This window comes from Megalops cyprinoides, chromosome 10 (assembly GCF_013368585.1).
Source record: "Megalops cyprinoides isolate fMegCyp1 chromosome 10, fMegCyp1.pri, whole genome shotgun sequence".
NCBI lineage: Eukaryota > Metazoa > Chordata > Actinopteri > Elopiformes > Megalopidae > Megalops > Megalops cyprinoides.
The window spans coordinates 33,073,841-33,097,937 of record NC_050592.1 but is presented as its reverse complement, the minus strand read 5'-3'; the positions used below and the strand labels follow the sequence as shown (position 1 = coordinate 33,097,937).

At 43.0% G+C, this 24,097-nt stretch overlaps 2 protein-coding genes across 3 annotated transcripts in view; one reads left to right on the top strand and one right to left on the bottom strand.

The window, feature by feature from the left end:
* The window catches only part of si:dkey-122a22.2, a 32,344-nt gene extending 20,925 nt beyond the window's left edge, over window positions 1–11,419 (top strand). For both annotated transcript variants that reach the window (XM_036539385.1, XM_036539384.1), the window contains exons 8-11: window positions 6,731–6,869; window positions 10,521–10,603; window positions 10,806–10,902; window positions 11,011–11,419. In XM_036539385.1, the coding sequence (XP_036395278.1) occupies window positions 6,731–6,869; window positions 10,521–10,603; window positions 10,806–10,902; window positions 11,011–11,178 (487 nt within the window). In that variant the 3' untranslated portion in view covers window positions 11,179–11,419. The remainder of the gene's footprint in view (window positions 1–6,730; window positions 6,870–10,520; window positions 10,604–10,805; window positions 10,903–11,010) is intronic.
* A 1,108-nt stretch (window positions 11,420–12,527) lies between these two features.
* The window catches only part of zfpm2a (zinc finger protein, FOG family member 2a), a 137,616-nt gene continuing 126,046 nt past the window's right edge, over window positions 12,528–24,097 (bottom strand). Inside the window, exons 6-8 of the mRNA XM_036539175.1 lie at window positions 16,622–16,828; window positions 15,710–15,934; window positions 12,528–15,218 (exon numbers count right to left, since the gene is read on the bottom strand). Coding sequence (XP_036395068.1) covers window positions 12,745–15,218; window positions 15,710–15,934; window positions 16,622–16,828 — 2,906 coding nt within the window. The 3' untranslated portion in view covers window positions 12,528–12,744. The remainder of the gene's footprint in view (window positions 15,219–15,709; window positions 15,935–16,621; window positions 16,829–24,097) is intronic.

Here is a 24,097-nt window from a genome sequence, read left to right as displayed (position 1 = left end):
TTTTTTGTTATATTTTAGACTGCATAGTTTTTCGAAATGCAGCAGTCACCATGTATGTTTACATGTGCAGTTATTCATTTGCCAGGTGCTCTGATCACAACAGCTTACAAAAAGTGCATTCAGTAAGGTTGGGCAAGTAGGCACACAGATCCTGAATCAAGAGTGCCATCCTCGAAATACAGAATTGATAGTGTGTATTACGAATTGCATTCAGTAGTTTTCAAAAACATGGTGTTGAATTGCTCATTGTGAACGTACATATTTCTACACTCTGTATCCGTAACTTGGGAGAGCAGCTGAAATAAGCCCCCCATGCCATGGGCCTGCGATTGGCCCCACTCAGGGCGCCATGTTCAATAACCCACTGGAGCATGGAGAAGCAAAAAACCCCCGACGGATTGTTAGTCGAAATTGGCAACCCTGTCGCGGGTCTCTCCGATAAAGGGTGCTGGGGCCCACGGTGTGACAGAAATATGACACGGCGCGCAAATCCATCGATCAGCACTAATGGAAAAGCCCGACTTCACTGGGAGCTGGGTTTTTCAGAGGGCTTTGATTTGAAATGTCACTCGGTGGTCACGTTCCGAGAGATGGCTCCCGTTTTCACATGAAGTAGCCTCTAGCGTGCCTCTCTTTTTGTACCCTCAGACTCGAGTCTGCAGTCAGGAAGGGGGTGACCCATGAGGTTGACAGGGAATTCAGGAACAGTGTTTAATCGTAATTGTGCTACTGTTGCTGTAATTATCGCTGTTATTCTTCATTAGTGAAACCGGGCTCACCCGGCGGTGTGTCTTTCCCTCAGCTCAGTCAATACTATTGATTGGGCAGTATTGGAGAGAAAGCTCTTCTGTGCGGGGCAGGAAGACAGAGGCCTTGGTTTTTCTGGAGACACTGCGCTGAGGATAGTACTTGACTGACACACAGTGGTCATGTAGGAATTTACCAAATTCATGTCACAGTTGGGAAGTATTCCTCTGCCTAATCTCTTTATTTATATTTATTTATTATTTAATTTTTTTTACATGTATATGCCAAAATAAATGTTGCATATTGCCTGGTTCTATATATATATATATATATATATATATATATATATATATGTTTGTGTATGTATCATATCCTTGCTTGACAGGTAGGAAGCTTTTGTTACAGCAAAAGTGTCAAAAAAAGACAGGTATTTCTTAAAAAGGTGCCTTACACTGCAGGTACAGCCCCTGCACTCCCTCATGAACACCCCATAGCCCAGGGATGTCACGGTATCCGCCTACAGGACGAGACATGTCACGTCTCTATCACAGAAGCCATGCATGTAATGGGACGTGTTCTGTCCACGAGCCAGCTCTCGGGTCACGGAGGCCAGGAAGCTGAATCATATGCTAACGAAGTGGGGGTTATCTGGGGGAGAGGGGGGGGGGATTCCAACAGAGGGTCGCGCAGTCGTTACAAAAGTAACAGAGCGGCTATTCAGCCTGCACTAATCCAGATGGAAAAGTCAAACAGCAGAAAGTCCGCCGCACAAACTCATTTCATCACTTTATTAATTTAGATATTGCATTCTGCCTCGCGGTTAGAAAAAAAAAAAAACGGTTCGAAAATGACCAACACTGGCGAGGCGCTCTGCTCTACATGGTTCCTCGTCGTCTCCTGCTCTATCTGTTTAATTCATCCCGCCAATCTGGGCAGTCTTTACCCACTAAATTTCCCTCTGCCACGCATGCCTTCCCCCGCATAATCCCCCTCTCCGGGCCAGAATTAAAAACAGAGAGAGGAGGAGAGAAAAGGGACAGGTGGCTCAAAGAAAAAACCTTCAAACAATGTCAATGCCATGGAAATCGTACGGCTAAAATCGAACTCGGGCTGATATGGCTTGTGTTTTTTTCTGTCTTATTTCTTCTTTTTTTCTCCTTGGCAAAGAAGCACCGACAGGTGAAAAGGTGCCGAGAGAAGGAAGCTATAATTCGGGGGGTGTGGGCATGGCTCCGAGGCAGTCAGTGGCAGGAGGAGATGAGGTTGTCAAAGGCGTCAGTCTCCGATTTCATAACCTTTCATTTGAAAAAGGAAAATATTCATTTGAAATATGAAAATACAATGTCATAACCTCATTGGGGGGGGGTATATTTCCAATATGCGGTGGTGAAGTCTTTCCAGCAGAAACTTCTGTGCAACAGACTGTCCATCTGCCAACCCTGGCCCACCTCGAGAAACACACTGGATGTGAATTTCCTGTCATTATTGCTAAAAATAAGAAACATTTATATATTTACAACAATAAAAACTCAACTGAGCACTTTTCGATTACCAAGACTCTTCCTATTTAGCCATTGATAGTGTATTGGGATTTAACCCCTAAAACTATTCCATCCAGTCGAGGGGCAATTGTGGTGGTCTTGTGTGTGTCGGGTCATGTCCTTGTCTTTTTAAAATCGGTGATGCTCCTCTCTCAGCAGCGGCGTCACGCACGGGTTCACCTGTAACTCATTAATGGGGCCGTCAATAAAGGTCCGTGATCGGGAGCAATCGGCTGCACCGGCCTCATCCTGGGGCCACTGTGGGAGGAACGGCGGCCGCGGGCACTGCTGTGTGAGAGTGTGTGTGTATTCGTGTGCGCGTACGTGCGTGTGACTATTGATTGAGCTCCGCAGGCTGAGACCAGCCAATTCAGTGCACCACTGAGCTGAGACCGATTGGGACTCTTGAGTTACAAAATCCCAGCATTCATTTCTCTCACTTTGCTACCTTTCCCTGCCTCTAATTCCCTTTTCTGTAGGATGTGTGCACTCCTGTTTTTTTTCCCCTTTCAGAAGTTTGTAAGTTTGCTCCCGTATCTCGAATGCTTGTCGTGTGCTGTCCGTTGCACCGGGCAGTAAAGATCGGATGATATTTATGGGTGTAATCTCCCCGGTCCCCATTTTGACAGCCACCTGAATACTTCTCATGCCTGTTGATTTAGATGTTGATAGGAAGCAGGGTTTAAACTTCCGGCACCATCCTCACTGCATCGCACTTTGATATGTTTAAACAGGCTGTTCCGGTATACCCAGCACTACCCTCTGGATTTCCCTTGTCAGTGAAAGACAGAAATGCGGTTTAAACATTACATCAATGGATGGCCCTGAATGCAAGCCTGGCCCTCAAAGTGTTAATATATGACCTCAGTACAATGCCCGGGCATGTATTACCATGCAGTTAACACTTATTTAAAAAAAAATTGCAACTACAAACCACATCATACATTGTTTGCAATCAGTCATAACTGTAATAGGCACACACTCCTGCTGAGAACTCATCCATGGCATGTTGTAGGAGTTGGGTGTATTGATGGGGCAGTTCAGCCTCAGGCTCAGACAGAAACAACCACTCATGCTGTGTAATGTGGACCTACAATGTGCTAACACCGGTTGCCACTGCACAGTGAACAACAGCATTCTTGCTGAGGTTCCCTCCTGAAGAACTCAAGCAACATCAGATCTCTTTGTCTGTGCCACTTCACCAACACTGGCAACCACATGGAGTGCGGGGGGTGGCATTTCATTAATTCCAAAATCAGTTGTCCAGGATTGCTACAGCAGCACTAATCAATTTAGGAAACAAGTTGGAGAATATACGTACTGGCAGGCTACTTCCTGCAGTAACTGATAGTTCTGTGCCATTTGTGGGAAGAACCTGAATGAAGTAACTGGTGGGCCATTCTCACATGTTTGGGTAACACCTGCTAATAAGCATAAACTGAAGACAACTAAACAATAAGAAAATATACACCTCTGTGACACAGGGCATATTGACCTTTGCCGTAGTTTCATGTGTTACACACCTGTGTAGGAGATCCTTAGTGACAGCCATGTACATACTCTCATATCATCCATTTGTAGAGCTGTGTATTTACTGAGCAATTCTGGTTAAGTCCCTTGCTCAAGGTTATGACAACAGTGGCCCACTGGGTATTAAAACCAGCATTCTTCAGGGTAAAAGCCTTGGATTAACTGATGATGTATCCAGGCCTGGTCTGATATAATGTGTATGATAATCAGCAATCACTATCAGTCATACTGTCTTGATTGGGTGAGCCAGTGAGATTGAACCAATTGCTTGTTCAATTGAGTCAGTTGGCTTTGATTGGCAGAACTGATCACACTATTTGAATATTGCATTGCTTCCGCAGCAGTAAAATATGGCTTTAGTGCCAACTTCTACTTCCATAAACCGATATTCTTTCAGCTTTAGCAATATAACAATTTGCATATTGCATTTTCTGCAATAAAGTTGTAAAGTGGGCTGTCAACTTACTGACAATAGCAGTGTAAGTACAGGGCTGTTGCAGTAAATCTGTGTTTATTGTAAGGACTACCATTTTAATTGGTTCAAAATTGATTTCTTTTCTACATCTAGATGTAGCTCTGGCTAACTAAAGGAGATACTGGACAATACCAATCTTTTAGGTTTTTCATAGCAGGTCCATTAGGTGGTCGCCTTTTGAGTCTAGATATGCACTGTATCTCAGTGTGCTCAGGCACTGAAAAATGCTTGTTCCAAGTGCAGGCTGAGTTCTGCAGCCTGGGTTCAAAACCGGCTGTGTCATTTCCCGGCAATGACTGGGAGCAATGCTGAGGCTAGGGGTGTGTAGCTCTGCCAGGATCCCGTCGTTGCTCTGCTCTCTGCACCCTGGGACGTGCTTGGACGTGTATGAGTTAATCAGCTAGCATCAGGAGTATGTGTCTGTCCTCCAGAGGCACTGTGGGACATGTAGTGTGAAAAAAAGTTATGATTTAGGTGTGTGTATGTATCAGAGGATGGGACACACCTCGTCCCATGTTCCTACATGAATAATAATGATAATACATACATAATGAATGTATAAAACAGAAAGTTCTCTGCCTGTCTGTGAGTTCATATTTTTAGAAATTTACCCACGGTAGATTGTAATTGATTACATTCAGTGCCATTTTGTTTCCATGGGAAGTTCCCATTTCTTGGGCAAATTGCCATACTGGGATTAATTTGCAGTCATACACCTACGATTTTGTATCACTTGAGGTGGGCAGTCTTGCTGTAGGGGATAAAAGCTACCGCCTTCAGTTTAACAGCCCAGCTTTCTCACCTGTCTGGACCAAGCACATTGATGGTCATGATCTGCCACTGGTTCATGCCAGGTTGCCATACAAACTTGATGACTTTTGTGATGTCATCAGTGTTTTTACATGCACTTGAGAGATTTTTACAGATTTTTCTGTGCATGATGATGTCTAGTCTTCTTCTCACAATATGAGCAGTTGGCTTATCTTCATTATGTCTGTGAGTGTTCTTGCATCTCACACCTGCTCTACACACATACAGAGATGGTAATATACGCTTGTGTGATGCACATACAGAGAGAGCAATACAAACCTGTGTAACACATGTACAGAGAAGGTAATACACAACTGCCTGTCACATGTATGTAGATAGTAATACACAATTGTGTGATGCACATACAGAGAGAAATATACACCTGCCTGTCACATGTATGGAGAGAGTAATGCATGTGTGTGACACATGTGGGAATGTTATTGTACACCTATGTGATACATGTACAGAAATGGTAATATACACCTGCATGAGGCATGTCTGGAGGTAGTGATAGACGCCTTAGAGTCACAAAATGTTAATATTAGCCTGATGCGTGAGCATATTCCAAAAAGAATACGTGCATTCTATAGTGCATTCTCCCAAACATATTGCTAGCTATACTACAAACATTAGCATAACTAACAACTGGTTTCACTTGCCGTACACTTGCTTGCTGACCTGTCCTGACTGTCATTTGAAATTTAAACCATTTGCTTGTAAAAAGTCTCAAAATCTTTTTCTCATTGCCAGAGGGTTGGACTCTACTTGTATCAAGGTTTATAACAATAGTCTTTGTTTTGTTTAGCACATTCTTATTTTTTTGCAATTATCAGTGATCTTCCCATCTGTCCGCTGCCTGCCTGTCTTGATATTTTCCTTGTGCTTTCCTGTTTTTATTGTAGGTTGTGAGTGTGTGTTGTCATCTTGCCGTGAGCCCACATGCTTTCATGCAGCTGCTTTGCACTGATGTGTGGAAGTGTTTGGTGAAGCGAAATCAGCCTGAGTTGCCTCAGACTATTGTCCTACATCACAGTTGTATAAATTGGTGGTGTGGGAAAATGAAAACTATGTCAGACATCAGTGGCTGTCATCTTTATGCCGTTTACTTTGTATTGTTTATACTTCATCTGCTTTGAAGTCTCATGACATTACTAATAAGTTATTCCTCCCAGCGGTGAGACCCTGCTTTACTGTGGAATCCCCAGGGATCACTTTACATTGCTCTTTGAGTTTGTGTCGTAATACTCCTCACCTGGTGCCTTGTTGTACATCACTAAATGTTAATTTAACATAGTTTACAGTTTCATATGTTATCCATTTATCCAGCTAGACATTTACTTAAGTCAAGTTCCTATGCTGCCCAATGGCGCAACAGAAGTGGCCCACAGGGGAATTGAACCAGGGACCTTTGGGATACAAGTCCTTGTGCCTTCACCACCACAACACACTGCCCCCATGGCTTTTGCTAACCTTATCTGTATGTGTCTTTCTGATATGTAACACATGCAGCTGAGCAAACTGTAATTGTTTCCCAGCAGGTTACTGTAACACACTGCATGATGTCAGAGATGACTGGCTGTCTCTCCCCCCATGCTTCCCCCCTCAGTGTATCTGCCATTCCCTGCAGGTACACACACCTGGTGCCCTCCCTCCAAGCCATGCAGTTCTCGGCAGCCACTGGCCTCAACAGGATGCTCATCATCTTGGGCATGATGGAACCTGCAATCAAAGGAGAAACCGTTTCTGAGGACATGATCCAGAGACAGGTAGGTTTTAACCCACACAAAAGTATTCAGATGAATACAACAAGTAGTGTTCAGTGGAGGTTCAGCGAGTTCAATAACCATAGGTTCACGTAGTGACTATGACATCTCAGTATTTACTATGGTCTTATCAACAAATATCAAAATAAAAAATAGTATGCCTACATTAACTACATTCCTAACACGCTCTGACCTAACTGGTGTAAGCAAAATGAAATGCAAGTTTTTTTTTTTCTTATTTTTCTGCTTGCATATAATTTCTCATTTAATTTTGTGATTGATGTGCTCCTAATGTTGTTTAGGACACAGAAAAGGAACATTTGCTCACAGTTGTCAGTAAATGTTTGTAGCAGAGCTCACTGCAGTTAGACTAAATGGAGGCCTTATTGACACAAGTAAGTGTACAGCTGTAGGATCACAGCAGTTGTGTGAACAAAGTACTACTTCTAGTATGGCCACATGGTGGTGCTAGTGTCAGCATAATGATGTTTCTGAACATCTTCATGTACTGAGCCCACATTTTAGGGAAGGTCTTCATATCATAAGCAGTACTACGTGTAACTGTTTTCTAGTTGTAGTTAACTACTGCCTTAGTCACAATTCATCCGAGATCTAAAGCAGGCTTTACAGGCATGGAGTTTTCATGTAATGCAGGTTGATTAAAATGACTTGTGGCTTTTTGGTCTGGCTATTGGCTTCAACACAGGAGGGTTTTAAGAAGAGTCATTTCACTCATGCAGAAATCTGCAAATATTAATTGTAATACCTGAAGCCTTGATTGACTCAAGCGAATGGATTTTTTCTTCTTCAAAATGTGAAAGGAATGTTTAAAGAGAACATCTGCATAGAGATTGCGCTAGTGTTTTGAGATTAATTGTGTGCAGGGCCTCTACAAATCAGCTCTTTTTTGCAGTTGTGGATTAAAATGGTAGTGTTACACCTGACTTGAATTACATGTACAATCAAATCAGAAACACACCTTAGATAAAATCTTGTTTTGAATAGGGAATAGAAGAAGCACTCCCAGAAATGGAATTGTCTCTCACTGTCTTAGAGCTTCACTACCCTTAAAACACTCCAGCTCCAGCAGTACCAATATTTTACCAATAGAGGTCGATAATAGGTCAGCAAATTACATGCAGCCATAATGAACAATGCCTGATCACTTACACCCAGTTAGGCCTGTATGTAACATGTTACTAGTGTAACAGGTGTGTTGCAGTTGGGATTGAATTTAAATATCCCAGAGTATCCCAGGTCTCTGGGAGCATTTAGTTTCAGTCACAGCCTATAGAGTCTTCACTTGTGGAAACACTGCAGGTAAGTGGTTTGTTTCAGCATAAGACCCAGAGGCAATGCACAGGTGTGCAGAGAAACATGCATACATCATCACTAACATAATCTTTCTCCATCTATTTTTATTGGGAAATAACTGGACAAGCCACTACATGGTGTTAAGTATTTCTTATGCATGTAATTAAATATGAAATGAATCCATTCCTATATGCAGGGTGAAAACCCCTTGAGACGACTGGGTTGTGTTAAAATAATCCTTTGCACTTTCCAAACTGATTTTTCGAGACCCTTTATTCTTGATGTCACCTTTGTTAATTTTCATTTCATAAAACATTTTAGCAGTTCCAAAACATGAAAAATAATAATAATGATAATAATAATTGAATTCCACCTGTTATTCTTTTTTCTGCACCTTCTTTTCCTGTTTCTGGATATATTTAAAATGCCCCTAATATAAAATTTCAGTCTTACACTGACTCTTAAGAATCCTGGATTTGTATGGTGATATTATGTCTCAAAAATTGTAGAATATTCTTCTTGTAGCAAATTCTTCAAACCACATACAACACTTGAAGCCAAGTATTCAATGATGTCACTGACTTTTTTAAACATAGCCCTAGCAAACATTTTTTTTCACTAAGGCGGGATTGTGGAAATATAATAATATATAACATTTCATATGAATAACAATACAGTAATCATGAACTGATTATACACTGTCAAGTTTACTGTTTTGATGTAGCTTTGTGGTTTGATTATTCTTATCTAATGGCAATTTGAGTATCTTTTCTTTCTCTTTTTATAGACCTACAATGTGGTAGGTAATTCAGATCCAGATATACCTGTTTAAACCTGTATCACTGAAATACATTTCTTCATTACATTACATTACATTCTGTCATAAAGTCATTATAATAACACGTTTACCTCACAGCAACATCGTTCTGCTGTGCTCCTGTTTTCCTCTTTTGAAGGGACCAATCTAATATATATCTGCAAAGTTAGCTGTGTTCTTTCAAAAATTAAAGTAGATTTACATGACTTCATTGTTTGTCTACTTTTTGTTATAGCGCAATGCTCATAATGTAATATTGTAATCAGTTTTGTGAATGCTGTGCACAGATGCACTACTTAATCAAAGCACCAATAAAGCTATCATTAGAGGCTGTGCTCACAGGGACTCATCAAAGAAAACAGCCCAGGCAAATGAAATAATTTCCAGCAGCTGAGAACTACAGCCGACAGTCCTTATTTGTGGCGAGCGGTTGCCGTCTCCCCGCACAAAAAAAAGCCTTCAAAAAAAGCTTTTAATGGATACGCACGCCTTTTATGTTCTGACGAGAAGGCAGTTGGCCCTTGAAATTCCTTTTGACATTTTAATTTGACTGTTCAATCGCTTCGCGTGGAGGATTGTTCGTACCTATGATAGCACTCCTGCCCCGTCTTAATTGACTGCGCCGCGCTCAAGTGCCATTGTTTTGAGGGAGGGGCGGCCGAACCAGTGTCCTAGATCCGCGCTCCCATGGAACCCAGCGAAATGCTGAAACAACTGGCGAGGGTGAGGAGGGAGAGACACCTCTTCCAATGTCACCGTCACCTGTATTTGTACACAAGATTATGATAATTAAGGGAGTTTTTTTCCTTCTCCCATTTCCCTGATAGGCAGCGTGAGGATGAAAATTAGCTCCAGCTATTTATTCAAATTCGGTCTCCTGCACAGCGTAGATGACTGCTCCAGGTGAAAGCCTGAACTGTTCATTAAAATACCCCCGTTTTTTCCCCCTTCACCACACACTTTTTTGATGGCAATAGAGATGAGGGACTTATTTCAGCTTTTGAAATATTACAGTTGTTGCCAGGGAGATAAGGACATCAAGTGAGGCATTGTGCTTGAATTCTCAAGGGAAAAAAGAAAGGTTTGAAGACAGACCAGAGAAGGTTACAGCGCACACACACACATGCTGAAGACTTGCGGCCCAGATTCAAACCTGGCAAACAAACACCGTTCTCAAGGTCATGTTCGGCAGGCCACTGTGCCAGCTAGTAATTGGTAAATAATTAACATTGCTATGGAGATGCTGTGCTTTCATGTCAGATCTTGATTTATAAATGAGGAATGTATGCCTTGTGTATGCCTTGTGTTCTCCCCACTCAAGTTTGTTAAAAAAAAACAAAAACAAATGTAAAGGTAACACCCCCACTGTCTTCTTAGCTTTCTTTTCATGATGACCTTTTTGTGAGTTTGGGGGGAGAAAAAAATGTTCTTAGATTTCCCATTGCAGGAGCGAAGCATCAAACTTAGTGCTTATGTTCACTTTCATCATTATTTGCGCTTCTTCTCTTTTTCTTGTTCGCCAGAAATACTACCTCAGCAACCCGGCTCACCAGAGCAGCGCAGTGGACGAGCACTTCTTCCTGAACGAGAGTGCGTCTCAAGTAAGGTGAGACACACTTTATATTTTGGGGGAGCTATGTTAGCACCCTGCTACAATGTCAGACAAAGTAGGCCCTGTCGGGTTTGCTTGAACATGACTCGAAGATTTCTCCATTTGAAACATATAATTTAAGATGGAGTTAAAACAGAAAGTTATTTTGTCAAGGAAAGTTATTGATAGCCATAATGTGGTTTTCCTTTTTTTTCAGGGAAATATCTAAATACAAGCCGCTCTCCAGCAGGACTTCGGTGAGCGTGATAACTGGCGATTCGTTTGACGAACAACTACCCGCTCATCTCAACCAAGTGAGGCTCCCTTTCATTTCCAGTGTTTGTTCATGCGCTGTATTTGAGCAGGAGCCCAGTGCAAACTTTGTGAGCCTTGCTAAATGAGTTTCTGTGTCTTCCTTTTAGCTGGTAGCTAAGCTTCAGAAGAAGTTCTTGGAGCAGTCGTACCCTTCAGCCAAGCACATTCGTGTCCATGGGGCCGACCGAAGAATGATCTACAAAAGGCCCTCTGCAATTAGCAAGCATTTATGGAAGATGATAGCACAGAAACAGTCTAAACAACAGAGCCAGTGACCAAGTGCCAAATATCACAACTTTCTGAAAGAACGGAAGGATGTTTTTGCCGTTTTTACTTCAAGCCTTTTTCTTGTCAACAGCTGCGCTGTGTTTTGGTTGTGGAAGATGTTTTCAGGAATAAGGTTCAAACAGAAGAATGGAATTTCACATGACAGTTTATACACTAACGGTCATGTTACCAGTGATTGAAGTTATGTTTTTAATACTGTATTAAAACTATCTGTAAATAAAAGTACAATGCTTCCCCTTTAATGTGTACTTTCATGTAGATTCAAACTCTGCTTTTGTTGTTTGGACACTCATCAGAGGCCTCTTGAACCAAAAAGTAGATGAATTCAGATCAATAAACTCTTCACTTCGTTTCCTTAATTAGGACTATTTTGTGAACAATCAACAGTGCCTGTCACGCGTGCCATAGGAAAGAGACTACGATGACCATAACTGTTGAGACAACTGTCTGAACTTAGAAAGTGAGGAAAAAAGACAAGAAAACAACACTGGGTTATCCTGAGGATCAAAGTTTAATTATGACACCACATCAAAATAAAAATTTCCAACAGTTCTGGAATTTTATTCCATCCATATACATGCATAGCAACAACTTTTTTTTAAGAAATATTTTTTTTTCTCCCATAATCAGGACATTGGAATGATCATGTTACATCAGTGTTCCCCACAGCCCCTCCCACCCATCCTGCTCGTCGACATCAATAAACATAATTCTTGTACAACTTTCTTTTTTTTTTCTCATGGGATACAAATAAGATCTGACGAGTCCCCCTTTTATAATACTGCTTTCAGTAATGTTTCCTCTTTTACAAAGTATTGCGTTGAGAGCAATGTTTTAAAAAGGGAGACCAAAGTATATTGGCAAACAGAAATACAAGTACTTTACAAGATCGCTGCCATCCTCATTTAAAACATCCATTTCTGAGTTGAATTAAAGAGACAGGGACAAACAGCTACATACATATGCAAAGCCGAGTGTCTATGCCAAAATGCAAGATGCGGGATTGTGCCTGGTTATCCCCAAAACAGTGGGTTAAGGCAAAAAGTCATGAATTCAATCGGCAGATTACATTTAGGCATATACAAAAAACCGTTACAGCAAAAAAGAATACACAAGTGCTTTTGTAGCTATTTTTGTGTCTAAAATGCATTTCCTTTGTATTCTGTGACTACTGTTATCATTGAATCTACATTACAGTGTAAACAGTGTGTGCTACACAAGAATGACTATACAATAACATTACAAACGACTCTGATATAAATTTCATTTTAATTTAAATTAAGATCACTACTCCTATTAATACTGATTGTAAAATAAATAAATGTGAAAGTGGCACCAATATTACACTTTTTTTTGTTTTTTTTTTTTTAACCGATGATTTGCATTAAGTCTTAAGATGACGAAAGAAGAAGCTTCTCTTGATTGTCCACAAGCAGCATATTAGTCTGCATGATGCACTATTCCAGACACAACGGTGTACCCCGAAAAAAAAAAAAACAAAACAAAAAAACCCCAAAACATAGAAACTAAAAGGAAACAGGGAGGGCGTAGCTTCATTTCACGTGTTCTGCTGCATGTGACGAGCAGTAAAACTTCTTATGGGTTATAAAGTTTGACAGGTTGTTGAACTGAATGTCGCAGAGCCGGCAGTACTTGCCACTGCCGGCAGCCTGGGCCGATCCATTCACACCTTTCCCGGCGGCGGGCGGGGCCTCATCCGTCGGCGACTTCGCTGAGGGCGACACGTTCTCATTGGAGTCTCCTGGGTTCTCGGACACCCACGTGGGCGACGGGTGACCATCCGGCGGCTGGGAGTTGTGGGGCACATTCTCCTGCTGAGAGGGAACGGTGCCCGGCCGCTCTTCAGGCTTGTGCCCACCGTTGACTATCACCATTCCCCTGTTTTTGGGCAGCAGGGGCAGAGGTTCTTTGCCGGGGTGGGGGCAGCCGTTAGGAGCTGGCTGGTCTTTTCCTGCCTCACCCCCTCCGTTTGTACTGGGCTCCTGCGTGCTCGGCTCTCCTTGCATGACCAGGCTCCCAGCAATGTAATCGCTGGGCTTTATCCCGTAATATGGCGATATTTGCTCAGCACCTTTCACCTTCTTTATTGCTCCGGGATAAAGGCAGTGGGGCAGAAACAAATTCTTGTTCTCCTCTTTCGCGGGAATGAGCTGAGCCTCGCCGAAAGACTTGAGCCCTGGCAGGGAACCTAAATGCGAGGGGAACACGCTACCGTTTTGCGCAATCAGCTTGGCGCCTCCATTTTTATCACATTTCCCAGGGCTCTTATCATAGACATCATCGGGATTATTGCCTTCGCTTTTCACGTCTGGGAACATTGTCTGGTCCAGACTGCCAATTTCACTGTGCTGGGAAGCTGTCACAGGGCAGAAGTTCTGTTTATGGGCTAGGTAGTTCTCCACTTTGTTGAAACTTATCTTGCAAACTGTACATTCGTGATAGTCCAAGAGTCTTTTGGGGGAACTGCAAGTCTTGTCGGGATGTGGGGAGCACTTTTTGCTGAGATCAATGGGCGCGTCAAGCTCCTGTTGGTCTATCGTATTGCATTTGGGTGCAAGGATGGACTTGGTGACGGTGAGAGAAGCCTCCAGGTGTTTGGGGACCATGCCCGGGAACATGTCGCAGCGCGGGTGGAAGCGGTCGGCAAGGTTCTCCACAGCCTCCTGCGATGTGCAGGGGCTCCCCAGTGCTGGGACACCCAGGAAGCCTGGCTGACCCATGGGGGGCCTCTGCTCCTGGTCAGGGAGGCACATCTCGTACATCTTCCTGCGCTTGCGTGTCCGCATGGTCCGCTGCATGGCAGGCACCTTGTTGGCGGTCATGCGCTTCAGGGGTGGGTCATGGCGCGTGGCGCAGTAGTACTGCTTGTGCACCACGTAGGTCTCGTGGCGGCTGAAGGTGATGTTGCAGGCCTCGCAGGTGGTCTTGTTGGGGTCGTTGTCATTGTCCACCAAGGACGTGCTGGGGCTCTTCACATCTGCCTGCTTGCCGTTCAGCCTCTCCTCTGCCCCCGTGGGCGTGGAGACCTTCTTCACCTGTCCCGCGAGGTCTTTGTCAGGCACTTTGCCGCTCGCATTGATCATGTCCAGGACGGATGAGTTCAAGCAGGCCGACTGCATGAGCTGGCTGTCGGCCTCTGAGGGGTGGCAGGCGGTCAGCATGCTGACTGAGCCGTGACCGCTGTTCGGGCTCACGGCCTCTGCCACCTTGTCCGAGACGCTTGAGAAATCGGGTGACTTGGCCATGTGTTGCCAGCGGCTGTTGCAGTAATGCTTTTTGTGGACCAGGTAGTTGTCCAGGTTGTTAAAAGTTATATTGCATTCGAAACACGTCGCCCCTTTCGGCATCAAGGGGCTGTAGATCACTGGCGGGTAGCTGTTTCCGCCATGCCGCAATCTCCGGTGCACCAGCTCTGACATTTTAGCCAGGATCTCCGAGGCTTGTGGAACCACGGAAATGTCCTGGGAGAAAGCGAACTGGGACAGGAAAGGCCCCATGGGAAATGTGGGGCCCATGTTGTGCTGGACTGGGGAGGAGGCAAGCCGGGGGCTGGACGGCTCCGACTTGATCCGGGTGTACGAGAAGCTGGCCTTGCTTCCCGGGTGGGCGTCGCCCTTCTGGGACGAAAGCGCTGGTTTCTTCTCTCCTTTCTCCAGCTCGGCGTCGGAGCTGATTTCCTTGTTTGGTCCCCCTTTGGGACTCTGGAGGACATCTTTCCTGTTTACCAGCTCGCCTCTCGTCTGCTGCAGGCTCTCCTCATTGCCCCTGGGGGAGTGTTCGCTGTCGCTCTCTCTGTGAAGTTTGCTGCCGTGCCCATGTAAGTCCTGATGCTGTAAGAGTTCCCTGTGGTTCTGGAAGCTGATATGGCAGTGATTGCATCTGAAGGCCGCCTGTGACAGGTGAGAGAGGATGTGGTGTTGGAATGTAATAAGAGAATCTGCTGTGTAGGTACAGATTGTGCATTTCAAGCTGGTGCCAGGGGGGAGAGTCTCTTCCATTTTGACACCTGTGAAAAAGATAAAAGGGACTTTTCAGATTCTCTCCTCTCGCCTTCCCTTAATGTTGAGTACAGCAATGATCAAAAATGGCGCATAATGTCAAGCTCAACCCCCAGATTGTGCTAAAAATTCCATAAACTGAAACTTGAGGAAACTGGCAGCAAAATTTGCATATTGCTGAGGCAAAGTTTATGACACTGGCAGTACTGTCACACTACTAGTAAATAGTACACATTTTGTCAGAATAATATTCACAAATCATCAAGCTATCTGACACAATCCAATATTAGAGGGTAAAAATATATAAAGCTGGAAATGACACTCTGGCTTTGTAAGAGCAGACATTTTATAGTGTTTTTAATGTACACATACATTTACTTGCAGATAAAAACCTTTGTGTTAACACATTCAAATACCCAGTCTGATTTTCCTCAATGTAAATATTTTTTTCAGATCCATAGGTTCTGCTAATGTTGAGCAAATCTGCCTCTACACTCACCACTGTGTGTGGTTAAGTGCATTTCCAAGGCCCGTGCCCCGGCAAAGCTTTTGTTGCATTGTGGGAAGGGGCAGATGTTGGGTGTCTGGTGAGGGCCGGCCTCGTTCTCCTCCACCAGCATCTCTGGCTCTCTCTGCCGTCCGCTGCAGTAGTACATCAGGTGGGCCTGCAGGTTCCTCTCGCTCCGGTACCAGATCCCACACGCCTTGCAGGGGAAGATGTCCTCTGCAGGGTCAGAGATGGACAATGCATGAGTGGGCAGAGAAACTAGGGACATGACCAAATGGTTGCTCATTGACCTAAAATGAGGAAAAATCCAGTATTGGTACTTCTCATCAATATTCATGAACCCTTGGAACTTTTTACGAGAAGAGATTATGTATTTATATTGTTAATTTTCAAGTCTGAAGGTATAAGCGAGTGCAGATCTCCGCAGTGAGTCATTATTTACACAGAGAGCAGGAGTGCTTGAGGGAAAAGTGGGGTTTAACTATTTTTGAATATTTTTGGGCTTTGAATAATTGATCTTATAAGCAATAGTATATTTGAATGCCACATTAATCATATTATGATCAGCATGCTTTAGAACCACTGAGCTTTGAGCCATCCACACTTAGCAGGTGCCCTGTTGTGTTGGGACAGCATCAACAACTAAACAAACCAGGGTACCTGGCCAGGGTTACATTAGCTCATCAAATAAGCCAGAATTAATTTCAGCTGGTTATCTAAAATCCTCCATTAGAAGGTGTTATCAAAAAAGTCGAAACTGTGTCTAGACATCTCGCGTTAGCATGCCTTTCGCTTTAAACTGAAAGGCAAGATGGCATGTCCCTCGGTATCTCTGGGAGAGATCTGAGACAGAGGGCTTGATTTCTGGCGGGTCAGCGGGGAAGGGGTGGTGACAGGACTCACTGTTGACGATGGCGGTGGGTAGAATGGACGCCATGGCTGCCTGCTGTGGAAGGAGCTGTATGGAGTCCAGCAGCCGCGCTGGGTACATGCCCTCCGTCAGCGACATGTGGTTGACCGCTTGGAGCCGGGAGTCGAAGTCCACCGCGAAAGCCACCAGCTCCTCCCCCTCCACCATGTTTTTTGTGGTGGTGCACCAGAGCTGTCCACCTGGGAACACATTGAGAGGAGAGGTGAGCACATGCGCGTTTTGGAGCTTGAACCAATCACGTCACTGTGACCTTTTGTCATACACATTAGAGATTCTATTAGATATTCAACTACAATATTCCTTCGATCCCTCGTGGAGGTTCGGGTACTGTTTGTGTTCCTATGCTGACTCTGGATGCTCTCTCCTAGACTGTGCACCTTCAAGAACTTTTATGATGAGCCAGAGAATTAGAATGCTTGCTGCTTCAACAATGGCAGAAATACAATTTACAAAATAGCACAAAGAGCTGACTGTCTGGTCCATGTATGAAAAATCTGTGTTTGGACTTTGTGGTTAGACACATTCGAGTACCTGATTTGCCAAAATCTCATACTGGTAGTAGATACACATTCAATTTTTGGATATTTGTGGTTCAACCAACATTTAACTGAACATAAGGTATTGGTGCTTCACATTTCACCTCAGCTCATGTAACCACATTGTAGTTGTTATGGTGCACAGAAAAATTCTGCATTTTTTCTTGATGATAATTCTAAAATAAACTTGCGCTTAACACTTGTGTGACGTCACCCATGCAATTCTTCAACAGAGCAGACAGACTCAGCCTGTGGGCAGATGCAGAGTAAATGTGCATTTATATGTCTCCTTTGCACGCGCGGTTGCAAAATGACCCGAGATACAGCACGGAATCTCTGGGTTTATATTCTTTAACACAGATGCTATCGCGGATAGTGTATTGAAGACAGGACAGAGAGATGTTCTAAATGCTGAAGGTCAAATTTCAGATATTCAGTCCCTTAGAAGAAATGGCTCCATGTTACAATGAAATAAGACTCATTTTTTTTGAAGCGTAGGCGCTGATCATTGTCAGGATCTTGCTCTCTGTTCAAAGTAATTCTATTATGAAATAACACAATGCCACATACTGTAGGGGTGGAAGAGGAATGCAGTGTGGTGCTAGTGGAAAGGAGACCACATGTACAGTAAACATAACCTCATTATGAAACAGAACGAAGAACTAACTCAAATAGGACATGTAGACAGACTTGTTATTTCTACATACACAATGTATTACACGTATTATTTCAGATGTGTTTTAATATGAATGTATGAAATAAAACATATATGGTATTTGTTAGACAATTAAATATAAACCCTCATGGCAAGTTTCTTTCCTCTTATCTCATCTAGTTGTTTGCCCAAAATTTTGTCACAGACAAAATCTGAACACACCAAAGCACAAACACAATAAATTCAACATATTGCAATGCCTGCAATGCTCTGTGTTTAATGTTGTGAATGTGTCACTGTCTGAAACCTCATGTGCTGCTGTTTTTGCCAGGCTTGCGTGATACTTTTAACCTCAATGAGACTAACCTTGTAAAATAAATGTTAAATTAAACAATATTGTCTGTATTTTGTTCTTTACCCATGCCACATAAGGTGGAGGTTATGTGACTATGTGTCTGTGTCTGTTTAAAATGGAAAATTTTAAATGTATGAACAAATCTGGATGGGAATTAGTGAAATGACTGTCTAGTGGGACAAGGGAAGAAATTATTTGGTTTTAGGGCAGCTTCTGTATGTGTTATGCATAAGCTGCTGGAGGTATGCTATCTGCTGAGCTATTTGGGATTCCCTATACATCCCTTGTTCAAATATTCAGTCCTACAGCGGTAAGTGAAAATAACCCTGTGTTAAAATATATTCGATAACACAACAGGACAATAACATGGCCTATGTTTAGCATTTGGTAGCAATGCAAGTGGTAACTATGCAAGTGACACTCAACCACAGGCCCCTCCTCTACCAAAGCAAAGTTTTAAAAACTGTTTAAAATATGTGACTTTGTTTAGAGTAAATATAAAAAATTGTGTTGGGGACACCTGGGACAACTTTCATATTTACTTGTAGTGCTTCGGATTAAACATTCTGCTGGAGCCTTCTGAACATATTCATTAAGACAGTGAGACCGAGAGAGAGAGGGAAGGTTTTAGCTTAGATAATATTTATCTCAGAACATGACAGGCTTTTCAACTGCACTTCATTTTCCACAGAAGAGATTAAAGTTTTTAATATGACTATTTACAAAAATCTGGCTGGTGAGATAGCAACAAACCATGATATGCTGGCGCTAAATGGCAGAATTAGGACATTGTTTTAGAGAAAAGCTGGACAATTAATTAAACCGCACTGTTAGCTTTCAAAGATGTGCAAACACTCCGGCAGAAGCTCTGAGTGAAAGACCATAGGTTTTAGCTGAACTCTTTTGAAATGAAGAGAATGGTTCATTAGAGGTAATGGGGTACCACGAAAAGAGTACCGTTTTAAAAATTCCAGACGTCCAAGAACTCATTACAGATGTTTACACAAACTGAATCATTCCTTTAAACATTAGGGTGAGGCAGTGGGGGTTGGAGGTGGGGGGTGGGGGCGGGGGGGGGGGGGGGGGGGGTGTGGTGAGAAGGCGGAGGGGTCGGCTATCACTTTACTTTCAGTGTGGTAACTGCAGAACTGATGGATACTGAAGGACTTGCGGGAGAAGTACTTCCAGCAAACAGCATGACCTTATTTTCATTTACAAGACGCCAATCCATAATGCCTCAGTAAAATGTGGCACTTTTAACAACTCTGAAGATAGAAACCCAGAAATATAAAAAGACATTCTTCTCATTGGTGCCATTCCATGCCTCTTTGTTTCCTGGATATAATTTCATATGCATTTTTTAAATGTGCCTTTACAGACCTGGTGGTTCTCCATTATTTTTCCTGGTGCATCTCCTAAGACACATCTTCAGCTCTGTATTTAATCATGCTAGGCGATGCCAGAGCGGTTGCCACATGGCTTGAAATTAGACCGTATCTTATTTTCGATATGTGTCAGAAAAGTAAAGTAGTATTAAAATATGCCATCTTTCAAAGTCTTTTTTTTGCAGGAGAGCGGAGAGCTAAGGAGTGAACTGAATTAAAGGGGGGGGGGGGGGGGGGGGGGCTATCTGCTGGCGAATCTGCTCCGACTACCAACACACTTCAGGCCTGTTCACTTCAGCGTTTTGATTCTGTCACACCACACAGTGCCTGGAGTGGCTCTTTGAATTTTTATCTTCTAATTAAAATAACAAAACTCCTCCGCTGTCGGCTGGAGTTACCATCAAGGTAGATACTAACTGCCATTGACAATGGGGGGGCAGATCATTGCGGCTTCCTGGGAAAATTTGGGCTCAGCGAGTTCAGGAGCAATGGATTCACAGCCAGCATAGTAATATACACTGCAATGTGTGGGTGATGCTGCCTACTGCCTCCAAAATACCTTCCCCTGGGTCTGTTAACACATATGTTAATTAGGGAATGTACTGATGTTCCTTGGGTGTTTTATACACCTTCATGGCTATGTTAAAATAATATCTGTTAATAAGTACTCCCATTTCCATAGGGTGATGCTTTCCCTCCTGTCCATGTACAGATCTCAAACATTTCTCCATGGTTTTAGGATCTGTAAGACTTCTGGCAGACACATACTGTGTCTGTACCTCAAGCCGATCTCCAAGGACCTCTCTCCATACAACCACCCCTACTCGTCACCTTTGTTTAGCACATTCCTCAATGCTGTAATGATTACAACGGCGGCACAACCCATCTATGGGAGAGGCGTGGGCTTGCCAAGGCAGCCGTGGGCCACCCCAAACAAATGCGACTGGATTTTTGAGTTTCGTAGTTTTATCTTCACAGCTTGGGGTTTACGTGTGCATTTCTTCAGCCTCCACAATCCCATGCAATACCATATGTTCACAGGCATGCGTGCATTTCAGAGACACACATGTACATTATCACACAGGTATGCTGAGGTTAAATAAGGGACGCCTACACAGGACTCAAAGTGAGCAAGCCTAGGGAAGTGTGGCTTGTGACTTGTACTGTTCCTGCTTGCTGTCTGCACTGAGCTCCCTTTTGTGCAGTGGCCAATGCTGTTGGAATGCGGGCTATTGTTTGAGTCCTCCTGCAGAGCACCTGATAAAAGAATAAAGAACTATGACATATTCTAAAAACAATGGAGGAATTAACAGGAGACAATAGGCCAGCTGCTTCATTAAAACAATCAAAACAGCATCCTGTACACAGTCCAGATAATTAAACACTACTGCTTTCTACCTTTTTTCCCTCCCCCCTCAATACAATATTCTCCACCTCTCACTAGCCCTTATACTATGGCTCTGCCGGGCTAAATGGCCTTTTTCTTTGATTAATGATTTTTTTGAACGTACAGTTTAAGATGCGCGCATAAAGGAATTTAAGAAGCGACATTATGCGAGCTGCCATAAATATTTTCTCCAATCAAACGTCAAGGGATGAGTCGTATGCAAAATAAAACGCACCAATATCCCTCCCCTCCTAAACCCCGGAGATTTTCAAAGCGAGGCATCACAGACCTTTTTTTGATTCGTTGCATTTGAAGACTTCATAATGCACACACACACACACTGATGTGCGTTTGCACACACACACACACACACACACATATATAGATATATATATAAATATATATATACTAAATATATATTATGTATTTTTGCCTCCTCGTCACCTCGTCACACCCATATCTTAATGGAAACACAAAGTCCCTTTCGCCTCACGCAAAGCTGGGAGACAACAACATAACAGAAGGGTTTGGATAATTAAACTGGCCCGAAGACAGGTATTCAAATGTTTGTGTGTAAACAGCAGAGCTCTTTAATAGTTTGCTGTAAAACGCATAGTTAAGCACATCAGCTCTACCCGCTCCCATCTGTCCAGACAAATTACAACTACACAGCCCATTATGATGGGACAGGAGTACAGTTGTTAGAACGACACTCTGAAATAGCGGTGCAACTTTTGTTTTTGGAATCCACAGCAACCTTTTGCTATTAGAAGGAAAGCTTATATTATCTCTGTCAGTACAGTGAACAGTCGAGAATGTAACTCAAGTGGAGTCTGCTTGGCTTAAAAAGAGAGACTATTAACAAATTAAAGGGCTTTTTCTGTTTTATTCAATCTGTTTTATTCAATCATTTCAATCTGTTTTATCCAATCATTTCATGTAAGCAAAGAGATGACAAAAGAGATGCACTCCAAAGCTGAAGTGAGAAGAAACTTGTGACTAAATGTGAAAAGGATATTTGGCATGTGGAGGATCAACGTTTATGTATTATTTTGTTGCACACAGTTATTACAACAAACTGACAGGCCAAAACTAATTATAGAGCAAGGTTATATGGGTTTATTTCTTCTGACCAGCCAGAGCTTTATGTTTGGCACCAATCGTGTGAGCTCCCTTTACACCAGCAACTTCACCACTTCGATGGCTGGGGTTCCTGGTAGCCATGGGATACCTTCTGTCTTGTTTTTAAAGCAGGCTGAATTTGGGTAACATTTCTTTTTACACACCTTTCTGCTCCTTAATACAGCTTTATCCATTCATTATCCCATCAGATCAAGGCTAGGCTCTTCCCTGCTCAGAGCAGGTAATGAACACCCTCACTCATATGGTTTCCTGTTTTCACCTCTGTTGACTGTGGAAGTGCCTTCATGCAAAGAGTGACCAGTGCAGCTGAAAATGGCAAGCATGGACCTGCATGAGGGATGTTTGCGCATAGGTACCATCATGCTTTGCAGCCTAACAGCGAATGCATAGAGGCAGAGGAGAAGAACGTCAGCATACGATGTGCTGTTAAGTTCCATTAGAATTATGCTACTTGTAATGGTGCCTGAATTGTAGTTTGACCTGAGATAACCATGAGATAAAGGTGAGTTTGCGGGCTGAGGACAATATTTGGGGATGGACCTTACAGATTAGGAGGCTGTGCAAATCTTGGGTTCATGCTGTGCAACTCTTCCTGTCATTTTGGGAGGGTAATGCACCATCACAATAGGTAGTGCCACTGGTAAGGAGAATGCATGCACGTGTACCATGGGCCCTGGCAAGCATGCTCACTTGAACAATACTTGACCCTCCTAAAATGATGTGTGCAATGAGTCTTACACAGATGACCTCCATGAGAATAAAAAGACTCTTGAATATCGATGACTAACCACTAATCGCAGGACCTAGCAGACATGTAAAGCTGGGAGCACCTCAAAGCACAGCTGTGTTTTTAATGAAAGACCCCTGTCCTGTTTGAAGGCAGCACCCTTATATACTCACTGTACATTCCAAAGGACTCATAACACAACAAAATGTATGCTTTTCAAAGGAGGCCTTAATTTGTATGGTTTCTTTGATTTCTTCTACGACATTTTTCAAATGTAACCAATGACTGTATAATGCAGCTCAGGGGAGATTTCCCTGTCCTGACACACAATGTTTCTTCATGATTTTGTGTACCCATTCCATTATGTTAGCTTAACGGACTCTCTTACAGGCTACTGTAGTTCCAGTTATAAAGTAAGATTTTTAACAATGAGGGTTAAGTATGTTGCCCAAGTGTACAACAGCAGTGCTCTACACAACGTTGCTGGTATAGTTTCAATTTAACTGTGGTGTTTGTTAGTCAAAATCATGCAAAAAAACCCCAGAAAAATACATTTTAACTTGATAAGAACATAACAACATAAGGTTAGCATAACATATTAATGCGAACCGAAAAGACTACACGATGCATGATAAATGTCAATGCACATTAATTTTTTTTTTTAATTACAAAAGGTCATTTTAGCAAATGCTCAACCTTTAACTTATTATCAGACAGTTGCTGTAAGCATGCTCTTTGAATCTGGACTCACACGAGGCAATCAGGCCAAGGCCCAGAGGCCATTATCCTTTAAGCAAAGTTTACCATTAAGAAGACAAAAAGTTAATAACCAAAATGTCTCCCTCTCACCCCGCCCCCCACCCATGATTCACTGCAAATATTGGTACAGTTTCTGACTCATCAGAGTTGAACAGAAAAAAAAAACCAGAAAAAACAGCTCAAGGCTTCTTAGCCATCACACAGAACACATGAAAGAAAAATGAAACAGTTGACACTTTCTAACGATATCAGAGTGTGTCTGAGAGCCAGAATCAGGGCGAACAGACTACCGGACCCAGTGTCACCTGATGACATCAAAGTGCTGGTGCAGAGCTCACTCATCAGCACGTTGCATCAGCCTCTAGCATGGGGCGGCCCTAAATTCTGCGTCACCTCCATTTACCAGCTCCTCCATGGCCACTAGGTGGCACTCTTCTCATGTTTAAATGGTGCAACAGCTCCACAGGAGTTCAGATGGAGCAGCGGACACACAGAAGTTCA